This window comes from Sorex araneus, chromosome 1 (assembly GCF_027595985.1).
Source record: "Sorex araneus isolate mSorAra2 chromosome 1, mSorAra2.pri, whole genome shotgun sequence".
Taxonomy (NCBI): Eukaryota; Metazoa; Chordata; class Mammalia; order Eulipotyphla; family Soricidae; genus Sorex; species Sorex araneus.
Genome location: NC_073302.1, coordinates 12665449 through 12680902, shown reverse-complemented (window position 1 = coordinate 12680902; position 15454 = coordinate 12665449). Strand labels below are relative to the sequence as shown.

Below are 15454 nucleotides of genomic sequence, written 5' to 3'. Positions count from 1 at the left end.
TCTTGGGGAGCGGGGTGCTATCGGCGGGCTCTCCGCCCCAAACGAGATCTGGAGCGGCTGCACACAAAACGGCTCCTCTGCTCCTTAAAGACTATGATTCTGGAGGTCTATTAACCCCTTTTGGCACCCAGCATTTTCTTACAGAAATGCATCTAAACTGTGAACTGAGCTACAACCCCATGCCACCCCAGGAGGGGAAAGGTCTTTCTCTCTCGCCTTTATTTTTTCTTTTTTTTCGGCAATTTTAGTAATTATGTCCAGAAATCTCTCTGGACATAATTACTAAAATATCAGAAATCCAAAACCACGCGGCCGTGACAGCGGCTACACGAGTCCATAATTTTTTCATTCTCAGCAATGGAAAACAAATTATCAAATGATGCCTTTTCAGCAGGTTTGATTGTTGGGGCAAAATTCCAAAAAGTAATAGTGAATTTTCTGTTGAAATATTGACTGTCTTCAAGGTATAGAGAGAATAAAGTGGAGATCATTAGCCATGCAGGTGGAGGGGTGGGTGTGGAAGGGGGGGTATACTGGGGTGCTTGGTCATGGAACGTCTGCACTGGTGAAGGGATGGGGGTTTGATCATTATGTGACGGAGACCTAAACCTGAAAGCTTTGTAACTTTTTTCAGGATAATTCAATAAAATAATAAAAATTTAAAAAAACAAACAAAAAATAAATGCCTAAATGTAATAGGAAAAAAAATTTTAAATAAAAAATGAGGGCATATGGTGCCACCAGCAGGTCAACCTATACCTGTAGGGCGAGTGCATCAGCAGCCTGATGGTGCCTTCAGACTTCCAGATACTCCAAAGATTGCTGCTGTGCCAAGAACCTGGGGCTATGTTTACCAAGAAATTAAATGGCCAAAAGTTAGGTATGTGGGTGATACACCCAGAAACCACCTCCGGCTCAGTTCTATAAGCTCATTTATTTGCCTTATTTCAGAGACCCATAAATCTCAAAAGAGATCAAAAGATGCAGTTAGGGCCTGTAGTACAGAGATAGGCGGGAACCTGTGACTCAGAGCACCAGACCCACTTGGATAGGGACTGGGCCTCCACCTGTCAGGTCCCCAGTTTTCCAGTAGCTTGGCAGTCACACCCACAGACTACCCCAGGTACTATGCAATCTCATCAGTGGCCAAGACCCAGAGACTATAAACCAACTCCTGAAAGAGAGAGTTGCAGAATGTCCTGACCCTGTGTCAGGCTGTCTTCACCATGGTGCGCCAGAGGGGGGCAGGGGAGAGCCCTCCCCACTCCAAGGGACCCAGCTCTGGCAGCCATAACCCTCCACATCCCAACCACTGTCATGCTCAAGACCACTCCCCACGTGCTCTGACTGAGCCTCACATATGAGTAAACATATTCCTGGACTGTGTGGCCGCAAAAGACACATCATAAAACACTCCCCTACCCATTCCCCATAATTACCACCCACATTTGATGGGGTTCAGATAGTAGGCAACAAATCATAGAAGTAAATATATATATGATATGTACATATTTTCAGATATATATATACTAAAGCTCACATCACCCAAACTTTAACAACATGTTAGTGATATACTATAGGATGTCTTAATGGCTCCTGCCAAAATAGAACAATCTTCACACTGTTTCCTATATGAACACTTTTTTGTAAGTGTGTTCAGCAGTTCTTCATAACAGAGAATACAAAATATACTATTTTAGTTTGGGATTGGGGTTTGGTATGGAAACATCCCAAATTTGGTGGTGGGAAGGTGTAATGGTGGTGGGATTGCTGTTTGAATATTGAATGCAATCAAACATTGTGAAGTAACTTATAAAATTTTTTAAAAAAGGAATGTGGAGTTCATGCCCAATTCAATCAGCTTAATCAATGGCTAAATAAATAGTAGTGCTCCTACATTATGAAAAAATTAACAAAAATAAAACATTTTGTTCCACACTTGGTGGTTCTCAGGGACTATCCCTGGCTTTGTCTTCTTTGTCTTCAGGGATTACTCCCAGTGGTGCTCAGGGAACAGCAGTGCCAGAGGCTGAACCTAGATCTCTGCATGCAAAGCATGTACTCCATTGAGCTATCCCTATGGCCCTAATCTTTAAATCTTTCCCCCTCTTCCCTTCCCTGTATCGCTGCTGTCACTGTCATGTCCAGGATGGTTACACACTTGGTTGTGGTCCACCAGAGACTGTGCAGCTGGGGGTCACACTCAGGGATGTGGGCAGTGGCAGGAGAAAAATTTAGGGTCTCAGGCCTACAAAACAAACACTTGTTTGTGAGCCACATCCCCCAGATCCTAGATAATTTCTTTAAAGTAAAATTTAAATGAAAAAGGGGGCATTCTGCAAAGATGGTGAAATCTGCAAAGATGATCAAATTTTCACTAAATCCTGGTACTGACAGAAAAACCGAACCAAACCAAACCTACCAACAAACCAAATTAATCTTCATAAATGTGAGCACCATCCTTAGTTACTAAGGAAGCTTTTAGCAGAATAATGAACCACTTATCATTTTAATATTTTTCAGGTTTTCTAAGAAAAAGAAAAATGAAGTTTCAGGTTACCTTTTAGGAACATGATAAACATTCCATAAACGCTGTTCAGGAAGCCTCGGTAGTGTAGGGCCACCGGCTAGTAAATTCGAAACATAACAGTAATTACCATCATAATATAAAATCGGTAAATATATAAAAGCATTTTGGCTAACTTTTATTGAAGTACTTTAAGATATTTGGTCATGCATTTAATGTCTCTGATATCAAAACTAAAAAGAAAATTATTGATTTCAATATCTAAAATATCATCATGGTACAAAGCAAGGTGAAGTTGAGAATGCCTCATAAGTACAATACAAGAATTATACACAGAGCCCGGCCTGCCATCCCCATTCCCTGGAAACCAGATTCCACCCTCCTCACATACCCTCTGCCCTATCCCAGCCCCTGAATCAGAAATGAAAAGGTGGACATCACAACAGAAACTAAAGAACTTCAAAAGATCATCAGAGACTACTTTGAAAATCTATATGCCATGAAACAACAAAACCTAGAATAAATGGATAGATTCTTGGATTCCTATAATCTCCTAAGGCTGAACCAAGAAGACCTGGAAGCCTGAATAGACCTCTTACTATCAAGGAAATTGAAACGGTAATCAAAAGTCTTCCCACAAAAAACACCCTGGTGCAGAGTTTTTTTTTTTTTTGCAAATTTTACCAAACATTTAAAGAGGACCTACTGCCAGTTCTTCTCAAGGTTTTCCAGGAAATTGAAGAAACAGAAACTCTTCTAAACAGTTTCTATGACACACATGTCTTTGCCTCAAAGACACCACAAAATGAGACAATTGCAGACCGATATCCCTGATGAACACAGATGCGAAGATCCTCAACAAAATATTTGCGAATAGAATGTAAAAACTCATCAAAAATATTATATAGCACGACCAAGTAGGATTAATCTGGGGATACAAGGATGGCTTAACATTCGGAAATCAATCAGCATAATCATTATATCAACAAAATAAAAGTTAAAAATGATATGATCATATCAGTAGATGCAGAGAAAGCATTTGACAAATTCCAGCAAACATTTATGATGAAAACTCTCACCAAAATGGACTTTGAAGAAACTTTCTTCAAGATAGGTGAAGATATCTACCACAAAAACATGGCAAGCATTATACTCAATGGAGAAACACTAAGGGCCTTCCCTCTAAGATCAGGGACAAGACAAGGATGCCCACTCTCACCACTTCTGTTCAACATAATATTGGCAGTACTTGCAATAGCAATTTGACAAGAAAAAGACATTAAGGGTATTCAGATAGGAAAGGAAGAAATCAAGCTCTCACTATTTGCAGATGACATGATTCTACACCTAGGGAATCCTAAAACCTCACTAAGAAACACCTAGAAAAAAATAGACTTGTACAGCAAAGTTGCAGGCTATAAAATCAATACCCAAAAATCCATGGCCTTCCTATTGCAAATAGTGAGACAGAGGAAAGTGATATTAAAAAAAATCTCATTCACAATTGTGCCCCAGAAAATCAAGTACTTCAGGATCAGCCTAACTAAGGAGGTAAAGGATGTCTACAAGGAAAACTACAAATCACTACTCAACAAAATAAAAGAGGACATGAGGAAATGGAAGCATATTCCCTGCTCATGGATAGGAAGACTTAACATTGTCACAATGGCAATACTCTCCAAAGCACTATATGGATTCAATGCGATCTCTATAAGGATACCCACGAAAATCTTCAAAGAAATTGATCAAACACTCCTGAAATTCTTATGGAACAATAATCGCCCACGAATAGCTAAAGCAATCCTTGGGACAAAGACGATGGGAGGCATCACACCCCCAACCTCAAACTCTACTACAAAGCAGTAACAATTAAAACAGCATGGTACTGGAACAAAGACAGAGCCGCAGGTCAATGGAACAGGGTGGAATATCCCTATATGCAACCCCAAATATATGATCATCTGATCTTTGTTAAGGGAACAACAATTTTGAAGTGGAGCAAGGAAAGCCTCTTCAACAACTAGTGCTGGCACAACTGGACAACCACATGCAAAAGAATGGGCTTAGACCTCAACCTGACACCATGCACAAAAATCAGGTCGAAATGGATTAAAGACCTCAGCATCAGACCATAATCCATAAGATACATGGAAGACAAGGTCGGCAAAACCCTCCACGATATTGATTCTAATGGTATCTGTAAAGATGACACACAGCTTAGCAACCATTGGAAACATTTATAAACAAATGGGACTATATTAAACTAAGAAGCTTCTGCACTGCAAACGATACAGTGACCAGAATTCAAAGGCAATCTACGGAATGGAAAAGGATATTCACCCAATACCCATCTGGTAAGGGGTTGATATTAAGGGTATACAAGGCACTGGTTGACCTCTACAAGAAGAAAACATCCAACCCCATCAAAAAATGGGGCAATGAAATGAACAGAAACTTTCTCAAGGAAGGAATACGAATAGCTAAAAGGCACATGAAAAAGTGCTCTTCATCACTAATCATCAGGGAGATGCAGATCAAAACAACTACGAGATACCACCTCACACCACAGAGATTGGCTCACATCCAAAAGAACAAAAGCAACTGCTGTTGGTGTGGATGTGGGGAGAAAGGAACCCTCCTACACTGCTGGTGGGAATGCCAACTGGTTCAGCCTTTTGGAAAACAATATGATTACTTCTCAAAAAATTAGAAATTGAGATCCCATTTGACCCATCAATACCCCTTCTGGAAATATATCCTGGAGAGGCAAAAAGATACAGTCGAAATGACACCTGCACCTGTATGTTCATTGCAGCACTGTTTACAATAGCCAGAATCTGTTAAAAACCCGAATGCCAGAGAACAGAGGACTGGTTAAAGAAACTTTGGTACATCTACACAATGGAATACTATGCAGCTATCAGGAAGGATGAAGTCATGAACTTTGCATATAAGTGGATCAACATGGAGAGAATCATGTTAAGTGAAATGATTCAGAAAGAAAGAGACAGACACAGAAAGATTGCACTCATTTGCGGAATATAAAACAACAGAATGGGAGACTAACACCCAAGAATAGTAGCAATAAGTACCAGGAGTCCTGCTCCGAAGGTTGGAAGCTGACCTTACATGCTGGGCGAGAGGGCAGCTCAGATAAAGAAGGGAACACCAACTAAAGTGTAGTGGCGGATCCACTCAGGATAGGAGAGGCAGGTTGAAAGTAGAGTATAGATAGATCACGATAGCCACCTAGTATCTCCATTGCAAACCATAACACCCAAAAGGAGAGAGAGAACAATAAGGAATTCCCTCTCACGGGGCAGGGGGTAGGGGAGATAGCAATGGGAGGGGGGAGGGACCCTGAGGCTGTCGGAGAATGGGCACTGGTGGAGGGATGGGTACTTGAGTATTGTATAACTGTAACACAGGCACGAAACTCTGTAACTGCACCCACACGGTGACTCATCAATAAAAATAACTAACTAAATAAATATATATAAATACTATATTTCTATATAGAAAAAACATTAGATAAAATGGAGAAATCAAGAAAATAATTCTGTAATCCCAATTTGATCAAAAACAATTTAGTAATAATTCTAGAAATAAATTTCAGGAAATGAAAGGTTTGTATATTAAAAAATGTATCACTATGAAAAGAAATAGAAGACACAAAAAATGGAAAGGTAGTCTTTGCTCTTGGATTGATATTTAATATGATATTTAATATTTAATGTTAATAATTGATATTAATGATAATCTTACCCAAACCACTACACATTATTTTCACTGTCATCCCGTTGCTCATCGATTTGTTCGAGCGGGCACCAGTAATGTCTCTCATTGAGAGACTTATTGTTACTAATTTTTGCATATCCAATATGCACGGGTAGCTTGCCAGGCTCTGCTGCGTGGGCTTGATACTCTCGGTAGCTTGCCAGGCTCTCCGAGAAGGGCAGAGGAACCAAACATGAGTCGGCCGCATGAAAGGCAAATGCCCAACCGCTGTGCTATTGCTCCAGCCCACACATTATATTATATTATATCATATGATATTATATTATATTATAACTCAATAAAATGAAATATGTTTCGAATAAAATATTAAAAATTAAAGTAAAATTAAGTTCTTAAAAGTGTAAAATAAACTGGGACTGGAACAATAGTACAGTGGGTAAGTCATTTGCCTTGCGTGTGGCCCACCCACATTAGGTCCCCGGCATCCCTTATGGTTCCCCAAGCACTGCCAGGAACAATTTCTGAATGGAGACACACGAGTAAGCCCTTAGCACTGCTGGGTGTGCCCCCAAAACAAACAACAATCAAAAAGAACCACAATATAAACTAAACCTGCATTATATTTTTTAGTTTTCCTCTGCTTTGATTTGCTATTCTCCATAGTAATGTAAATAGAATTCAGAGGAAACCAAAGAAAGTATGTTGAAAAATTAACCTTATAAATAAAAAGGTTTTAAATTGCACATATTAGTATTTTGCATATTTTGCATTAAAATGATATGTTTGAATAATTACTTTTATGTAGCTTCATTGAATTTCCTTCTATATCTTATACTCTTGTTTACTGGTACTTCGTGAAAGGATCTGGAATGATATTTTGATTCCTTAAAACGTGTCAATATCTTTATGCAAAATTGTAACTGTCATGCATGGGTTGTGACCTGTGTATGAATATCACAGATTCATATGGAGAATTTTGTTTTACATATCAGGATTTAAAGGATGAATAATGACAGCAGCCACTGCATGAAGACTTAGTGGTTAAACTGGGTCCAGTGGTATCTAAAATATTATTGTTGCTTCTACTGGATCTGCATATTCCCACTGAATTATTGTAGCCTATTCATATTGTTCTGTATTAGCATAAATTTAGAAGTGTTTATTCCCAGGCAGCTCACACTCTTTCAACATGATGTTACTCACTGCAATGGAGAGAAGTTTTTATACATACGATGATGTAGCATTCCTGAGTCCATATGAGGATTCTGGAACCGCCGAATATTTGCCTCTTCACAACAACGAGAGAAAGCCCTGGAACAATTGGGTCCAATCTTAATTCGTGCAGCTCTTTTCACGCAGCTCTCCTCAGATTGGTAGGCCCCATCATAACAACATTTCTGAAGCACCGGGTGTTTGTATTCGGATGCTGAAATAATAACATAACGATCAGCCAGGTACAGATGCAGAGGCCTGGACTTGGACTGGTCCAGCTTCTTCCCCGGTATCCTGCTCCCCTTGTACTGACAGTGACCAGAACCAGGTGAAGTAGCTTACCGAGGAGGCAAATTACTCCCTTCCCAGAAAGCTCTTCTATTTTATGGAGTTCCAAAGCTGGAAAATTCTTCTTGGTCTCTAAACCAAAATCTAACTTCTATTGCTAGTACCTACAGAGTTCATCCTCTTGCTCAGAAAAAGTCACAAATCACTGTTTGACATGTAACTGCTGAAATGGTGAAGAAACTACAAAGATCATCATCATTACTAAAGCACAGTATCCCTAATTCCTCCAATTACTATTATTATAATTCATATGAAATTTAAGTGGTATATGAAATAATTGGTTTTTTCAGATTCATCTTTCAAATGGTCTATATGGTCCTAAACAACTATAGATCAAAGAAAAGAGGAGATCAGAGGACACAGGGTAGAGATCCCCAGTGCCATGGATTCTGTCTCAGTCTCACCTGGGTTTACATTTGCCCTGTACCATTCACCATGCTAGGGCATTGGGTATGCTAACTCATCATATATCATCATTATTACTAATTTCTCTTTGTCCTATATGTTGTCATATGGAAAATGCAATTATAAAGTACCTTCAACATGTCATTATAGTAAATATTAAAAGAGAAAACTATGAAGGGGATTATGAGGCTTTCAAAAAGCCTTTCACATATTAAGTGTTCAAAGCTATTATTTAATCAAATGTAAGGGTTCTATAAAATCATTTTTTTAAGTCATGCATTTAGGGCTGGAGCTATAGCACAACAAGTAGGGTGTTTGCTTTGCACGATTTCCAGCATCCCATATGGTCCCCTGAGCACCGCTAGGAGTAATTCCTGAGTGCATGAGCCAAGAGTAACCCCTGAGCATCGTCAGGTATGACCCCAAAAGAAAAAAATGTCATGCATTTGACAGAGTAAAATCTATTAAGCAATTAAAAACTATATTATAATTATAGAGAATAGATAAGATTATTTATTTCCTTTACAGCAAGGCAATATAAATTTTTTTAAATCCTGGGTGTTTGATCCTAAAGAAAAGTTCAGTGTCCACAGATTTTTCAACCTGATCTACGTCAATTAGCTAAAAAGAAAATATTGCAGATGCTGGGTTATTTCCAAAAAACTTATAAAAACAAATGAAACCTTAGAATACCTATCTTATCAATCCTCTGTTTCAAGTCTCTTTTTGATCTGAGCACTTTCTTAAATGATCCACCTGTTAAAAGAAAGAAAGAATAATACTTAGAACCAATCCCTCAGCTAAATTATATACGATGCTCAAAATAGTCACAGATCTGAGACTAGAGACAATGGCCAAAGGGTTGAGGTGCAGATTTTGACTTCAAAAGGCCTCCAGTCCAACCCTCAGCTCTTTATAACTCCCCTGAGCGCCACCAGGAGAGGGTGAATAGGGATCACCAGTGCATCCTGGTTCTCCCATCTCACCTCTGGAACCTGTGCATGAGAGGCATGTGTGACAGCCTATCTCTGGGCACATACATATTTGTTTTTGATTATAAGAGTTAATTTAAAAATAAAGAAGATAAGTTCTTACCTCAGTAAAAGTTTTCTGTTTGATTCTGTTTTGGCACCATACTCAGCAGTACTCAGGGATTATTCCTAGCTCTGCATTCAGAAATCACTCTTGGCAGAGTTCAGGGACCCATACTGGTGCTGGGAATCTAACTGAGTCAGTCGTGTGTGAGGCAAGGGCCCTACCTGCTATGCTATATCTACAGCCCATTTCGATAAAAATTTTAATGAAAACCAGATCATACTATGGTATAAGAAAGATTTTTTAAATTTTTTTATTGAGTCACCATGTAGAAAGTTACAAAGTTTTCAGGTTTAAGTCTCAGTTATACAGTTACAAAGCTTTCAGGTTTAAGTCTCAGTTATACAATGCTCGAACACCCATCCCTTCACCAGTGCACATATTCAACCACCAAGAATCACAGTATAGCTCCACCCCGTCCCCCACACCCATAGCCCCCCCACATCCCTAGCATCCCTACACCCCTAGCCCCCCACCATCCTTAGCACCCCCTTGCCTGTGTAACTGATAAATTTCACTTTACTTTCACTTTGATTGCATTCAATATTTCAACAAAACTCACTATTATAGTTTGGAGAGTCTCCCCCCTAAAGTCAGACCTGCTGAAAAGAAAGCATTTGACAATTTGTTTTCCATTGCTGAGAATGAGGAGGTATGAGGTCGAGTGATCGCACCTAGTGGCTTCATGGTTTGGGGTTTCTGTATTTTAGTATTTTAGTAACTAAGTCCAGAGAAATATCTGCCAGAAGTTGCATCACTGCAAACTTACACTTCTCAATTATATTATATTCCACATATGAGTGCAATCTTTCTATGTCTGTCTCTTTCTTTCTGACTCATTTCACTCAACATGATACTTTCCATGTTGATCCATTTATATGCAAATTTCATGACTTCGTGTTTTCTGACAGCTACATGGTATTCCATTGTGTGTATGTACCAGAGTTTCTTTAACCAGTCATCTGTTTTGGGGCACTCTGGTTTTTTCCAGATTCTGGCTATTGGAAACAGTGCTGCAATGAACATAGAAATGCAGATGCCATCTCTACTATACCTTTTTGCATCTCCGGGAAATATTCCCAGGAGTGGTATTGCTGGGTCAAATGGAAGCTCAATTTCTAATTTTTTGAGAATTGTCCATATTGTTTTCCAAAAGGGCTGAACGAGTTGGCATTCCCACCAGCAGTGAAGAAGAGTCCCTTTCTCCCCACATCCGCGCCAACACCGGTTGTTTTTGTTTTTTAGGATGTGGGCCAGTCTCTGTGGTGTGAGATGATATCTCATTGTTGTTTTGATCTGCATCTCCCTGATGATTAGTGATGTCGAACATTTTCTCATGTGCCTCTGAGCCATTCGGATTTCTTCTTTGGTAAAATTTCTGTTCATCACCCCATTTTTTGATTGGGTTGGCAGTTTTCTTCTTGTGGAGTTCAACCAGTGCATTGTATATCCTTGATATCAACCCTTTATCGGATGGGTACTGCATAAATATCCTTTCCCATTCTGTAGATTGTCTTTGTACTTTGGTCACTGTTTCTCTTGAGGTGCAGAAGCTTCTTAGTTTGAAATATAGTCCCATTTATTTATCTCTGTTTTGACCTGCTTGGCCAGTGGCATGTCAGCTTTGAAGATACCAGTGTCTTCAATGTTGTGGAGGGTTTTGCCGACCTTGTGTTCAATGTACCTTATGGTTTGTGGTCTGATGTTGAGGTCTTTAATCCATTTTGATCTGACTTTTGTACATGGTGATAGGTGGAGATCTAAGCCCATTTTTTTGCATGTAGCTGTCCAGTTTTGCCAGCACAATTTGTTAAACATGCTTTCCTTGCTCCACTTCACATTCTAATCTTATCGAAGATTAGATGGTCATATATTTGGGGGGATGTGTCAGAATATTCAACCCTGTTCCATTGGTCTGCTGCTCTGCCTTTGTTCCAGTACCAAGCTGTTTTAATGACTACAGTTTTTTAGTAGAGTTGGAAGTTGGGGAGGTTGATTCCTCCCATTTTCTTTTTCCCAAGAATTGCTTTAGCTATTCGTGGGGGCTTATTGTTCCATATAAATTTCAGGAGCACTTGTCGTTAATTTCTGCTCTAAGTTTTATTATCTCTTTCCTTCTGACTGGTTTGGGCTCCTTTTGTTGGTCCTTTTCTATGGTCTTGAGTTGTGAAGTCAAGTTATTTATGCGGGCCCTTTCTTCCTACCTGAGATATGCTATAAATTTTCCCCTTAAAATGGCTTTAGCTGCATCCCACAGGTTCTGGTAGCTCGTGTCTTCATTCTCATTTGTTTCCAGGTACCTTTTGATTTCCTCCTTGATTTCCTTCCTGACCCACTCGTTGTTCAACATCGAGCTGTTTAATTTCCAGGTGTTTGATTTGGTTTTCTGCATCTGTCCATGATTAAATTTTATCTTCAGTGCATCATGGTCTGAAAAAATAGCTGGTACAATGTCTATCTTGTTGATTCTGTTGAGGTATTCTGTGTGGCCCAGCACATGGTCTATTTTGGAAAATGTTCCATGTGCACTGGAAAAGAATGTGTATTCCTTTTTTGGGGGATATAAAGCCCTGTATAGATCTATTAGCCCTCTCTCTTCTATTTCTTCCTTCAAAGCCAGTATTTCCTTGGTGAGTTTTAATCTTCTTGATCTGTCCAGAGGAGACAGGGTGGTGTTGAAGTCTCCAACTATTATTGTGTTGCTCAAGATGTCCTTCTTAAGGTCTCTTAGCAGCTGTTGGAGGAATTTAGCTGGTCTCTCATTGGGTGCATAGACGTTTAGGAGAGTAATTTCTTCTTGATGTACATATCCCGTGATTAATAAAAAACTGGCCTTCACTATCCCTTCTAATTTTTTTCAACCTGAAGTCTATGTTGTCCGATACTAGTAAAGCAACCCCAGCTTTCTTGAGGGAGTTGTTTGCTTGCAGGATTGTTTTCCATCCTTTGACTTTGAGTCTGTGTTTGTTCTGGCTATTCAGATGTGTTTCTTGCAGGCAGCAGAATGTTGGGTTGAGTCTCTGAATCCATTTTGCCAGTCTGTGTCTCTTAATTAGTGAATTTAGACTATTGACATTAAGGGAGATTATTGTTATGGGATGTTGCGCCATCTTTGTGTAAGGGTTTGTTGTGCTTGTAGGGGTTCTTCTTGTCTTGCAAAAGGCTCCTTAGTCCTTCTTTTAGGTTTGGTTTTGAGTCTATGAAGTGCCTGAGCTGTTGCTTGTCCGTGAAATAGTGTATGGTTCCTTCAAGTTTAACTGATAGTTTAGCCGGGTAAAGTATTCTTGGAGAGGCATTCATTTCATTAAGTTTTTTCACTATATCCCACCATTGTCTTCGGGCTTGGAAGATTTCTTCTGATAGGTCTGCTGTGAATCTAAGGGGTGCTCCTTGGTATATGATTTCTTTCTTTGATCTTGCAGCTTGCAGTATTGTGTCTCTATCCACGGCATCCATCATTCTGACTATGATATGCCTTGGGGATTTTTTATTTGGGTCCCTTTTAGCTGGCACCCTTCGGACTCCTTGGATCTGGATGCCTGCATTCTCTAGCTCTGGGAATTTCTTAGAAATGATATCTTTGACTGTGTTTTTTTCAATGGGGTTGGTTTCCTGTGGTTCTGGCACTCCAATGATTCTTTTTTTTTTTAATTTATTTATTTTTAATTAGAGAATCGCCGTGAGGGTACAGTTACAGATTTATACACTTATGTGCTTATACTTCCCTCATACAAAGTTTGGGAACCCATCCCTTCACCAGTGCCCATTCTCCACCACCCGTAAACCCAGTGTCCCTCCCACCCTCCCCAATCCCATCTCCCCCACACCCCACCCTGCCACTGTGGCAAGGCATTCCCTTCTGTTTTCTCTCTCTAATTAGCTGTTGTGGTTTGCAATAAAGGTGTTGAGTGGCCGCTGTGCTCAGTCTCTAGCCCTCATTCAGCCCGCAACTCCCTTCCCCCACATGGCCTTCGATTACAATGTAGTTGGTGATCGCTTCTCTGAGTTGACCTTTCCCCGGAACGTGAGGCCAGCCTCGAAGCCATGGAGTCAACCTCCTGGTACTTATTTCTACAGTTCTTGGGTGTTAGTCTCCCACTCTGTTATTCTATATACCATAGATGAGTGCAATCTTTCTATGTCTGTCTCTCTTTCTGACTCATTTCACTCAGCATGAAACTTTTCATGCCCATCCACTTAACTACAAAATTCTTGACCTCCTTTTTTCTAACAGCTGCATAGTATTCCATTGTATAGATGTACCAAAGTTTCCTCAACCAGTCATCCGTTCTGGGGCATTCGGGTTTTTTCCAGATTCTGGCTATTGTAAACAGTGCTGCGATGAACATACATGTGCAGATGTTGTTTCGATTGTACTTTTTTGCCTCTCTGGGATATATTCCCAGCAGTGGTATTGCTGGGTCAAATGGGAATTCAATATCTAATTTTTTGAGAGTCGTCCAAATTGTTTTCCAGAAGGGCTGAACCAGTCGGCATTCCCACCAGCAGTGAAGAAGGGTCCCTTTCTCCCCACATCCTCTCCAACAGCGGTTGCTTTTGTTCTTTTGGATGTGTGCTAGTCTCTGTGGTGTGAGGTGGTATCTCAAAGTTGTTTTGATCTGCATCTCTCTGATGATTAGTGATGCAGAGCACTTTTTCATGTGCCTTTTGGCCATTCGTATTTCTTCCTTGGTAAAGTTTCTGTTCATTTCTTCGCCCCATTTTTTGATGGGGTTGGATGTTTTCTTCTTGTAGAGTTCAACCAGTGCTTTATATACCATTGATATCAACCCCTTATCTGATGGGTATTGTGTAAATATCCTTTCCCATTCTGTGGATAGTCTTTGGATTCTGGTCACTGTATCTCTTGCGGTGCAGAAGCTTTTTAGTTTAATGTAGTCCCATTTGTTGATCTCTGTTTTTACTAGATTGCTTAGTTCCGTGTCACCTTTGAAGATACCTTTATCTTCAATATCGTGGAGGGTTTCGCCGACCTTGTCTTCAATGTACCTTATGGTTTGTGGTCTGATGTTGAGGTCTTTAATCCATTTTGATCTGACTTTTGTGCATGGTGTCAGGTCAAGGTCTAAACCCATTTTTTTGCATGTGGTTGTCCAGTTGTGCCAGCACCATTTGTTAATGAGGCTTTCCTTGCTCCACTTCACATCTCTTGCTCCCTTATCAAAGATTAGATGGTCATACATTTGGGGTTGTGTGTAGGGATATTCCACCCTGTTCCATTGGTCTACGGCTCTGCCTTTGTTCCAGTACCATGCTGTTTTAATTGTTACTGCTTTGTAGTAAAGTTTGAGGTTGGGGATGGTGATGCCTCCCATCATCTTTTTCCCAAGAATTGTTTTAGCTATCCTTGGACGTTTGTTATTCCATATGAATTTTAGGATTGCTTGATCCATTTCTTTGAAGAATGTCATGGGTATATTTATAGGGATCGCATTGAATCTGTATAATGCTTTAGGGAGTATTGCCATTTTGACAACATTGATTCTCCCTATCCACGAGCAGGGTATATGTTTCCATTTCCTCATGTCCTCTTTGATTTCATGGAGTAGCGTTTTGTAGTTTTCTTTGTAAAGGTCTTTTACTTCCTTGGTTAAGCTGATTCCGAGGTACCTGATTTTCTGGGGCACGATTGTGAATGGGATTGCTTTTTTCATGTCCCTTTCCTCTGCCTCATTGTTTGCATATATGAAGGCCATGGATTTTTGGGTATTGATTTTGTAGCCTGCAACTTTACTGTATAAGTCTATTGTTTCTAAGAGTTTCTTAGTAGAGGTTTTAGGCTTCTCTAGATATAGTATCATGTCGTCTGCAAATAGTGAGAGTTTGATTTCTTCCCTTCCTATCTGGATGCCCTTAATCTCTTTTTCTTGTCTAATAGCTATCGCAAGTACTTCCAGTTCTATATTGAAGAGGAGTGGTGAGAGTGGGCATCCTTGTCTTGTGCCTGATCTCAGAGGGAAGGCCCTTAGTTTTTCCCCGTTGAGGATAATGCTTGCCGTAGGCTTGTGATAGATGGCTTCGACTATCTTGAGGAAAGTTCCTCCAAACCCCATTTTACTCCAATGATTCTTATGTTGCTTCATTTGTGGTCATCCCCTAGGACTCTAA

At 39.9% G+C, this 15454-nt stretch overlaps 1 protein-coding gene across 1 annotated transcript in view; it reads right to left on the bottom strand.

Moving 5' to 3' along the window:
• Positions 1-15454, bottom strand: part of LOC129403484 (complement C5-like) — a 52043-nt gene that overhangs the window by 7360 nt on the left and 29229 nt on the right. The window contains exons 16-18 of the mRNA XM_055132144.1: positions 8924-8986; positions 7497-7691; positions 2561-2627 (exon numbers count right to left, since the gene is read on the bottom strand). Of these exons, the coding sequence (XP_054988119.1) occupies positions 2561-2627; positions 7497-7691; positions 8924-8986 (325 nt within the window). The remainder of the gene's footprint in view (positions 1-2560; positions 2628-7496; positions 7692-8923; positions 8987-15454) is intronic.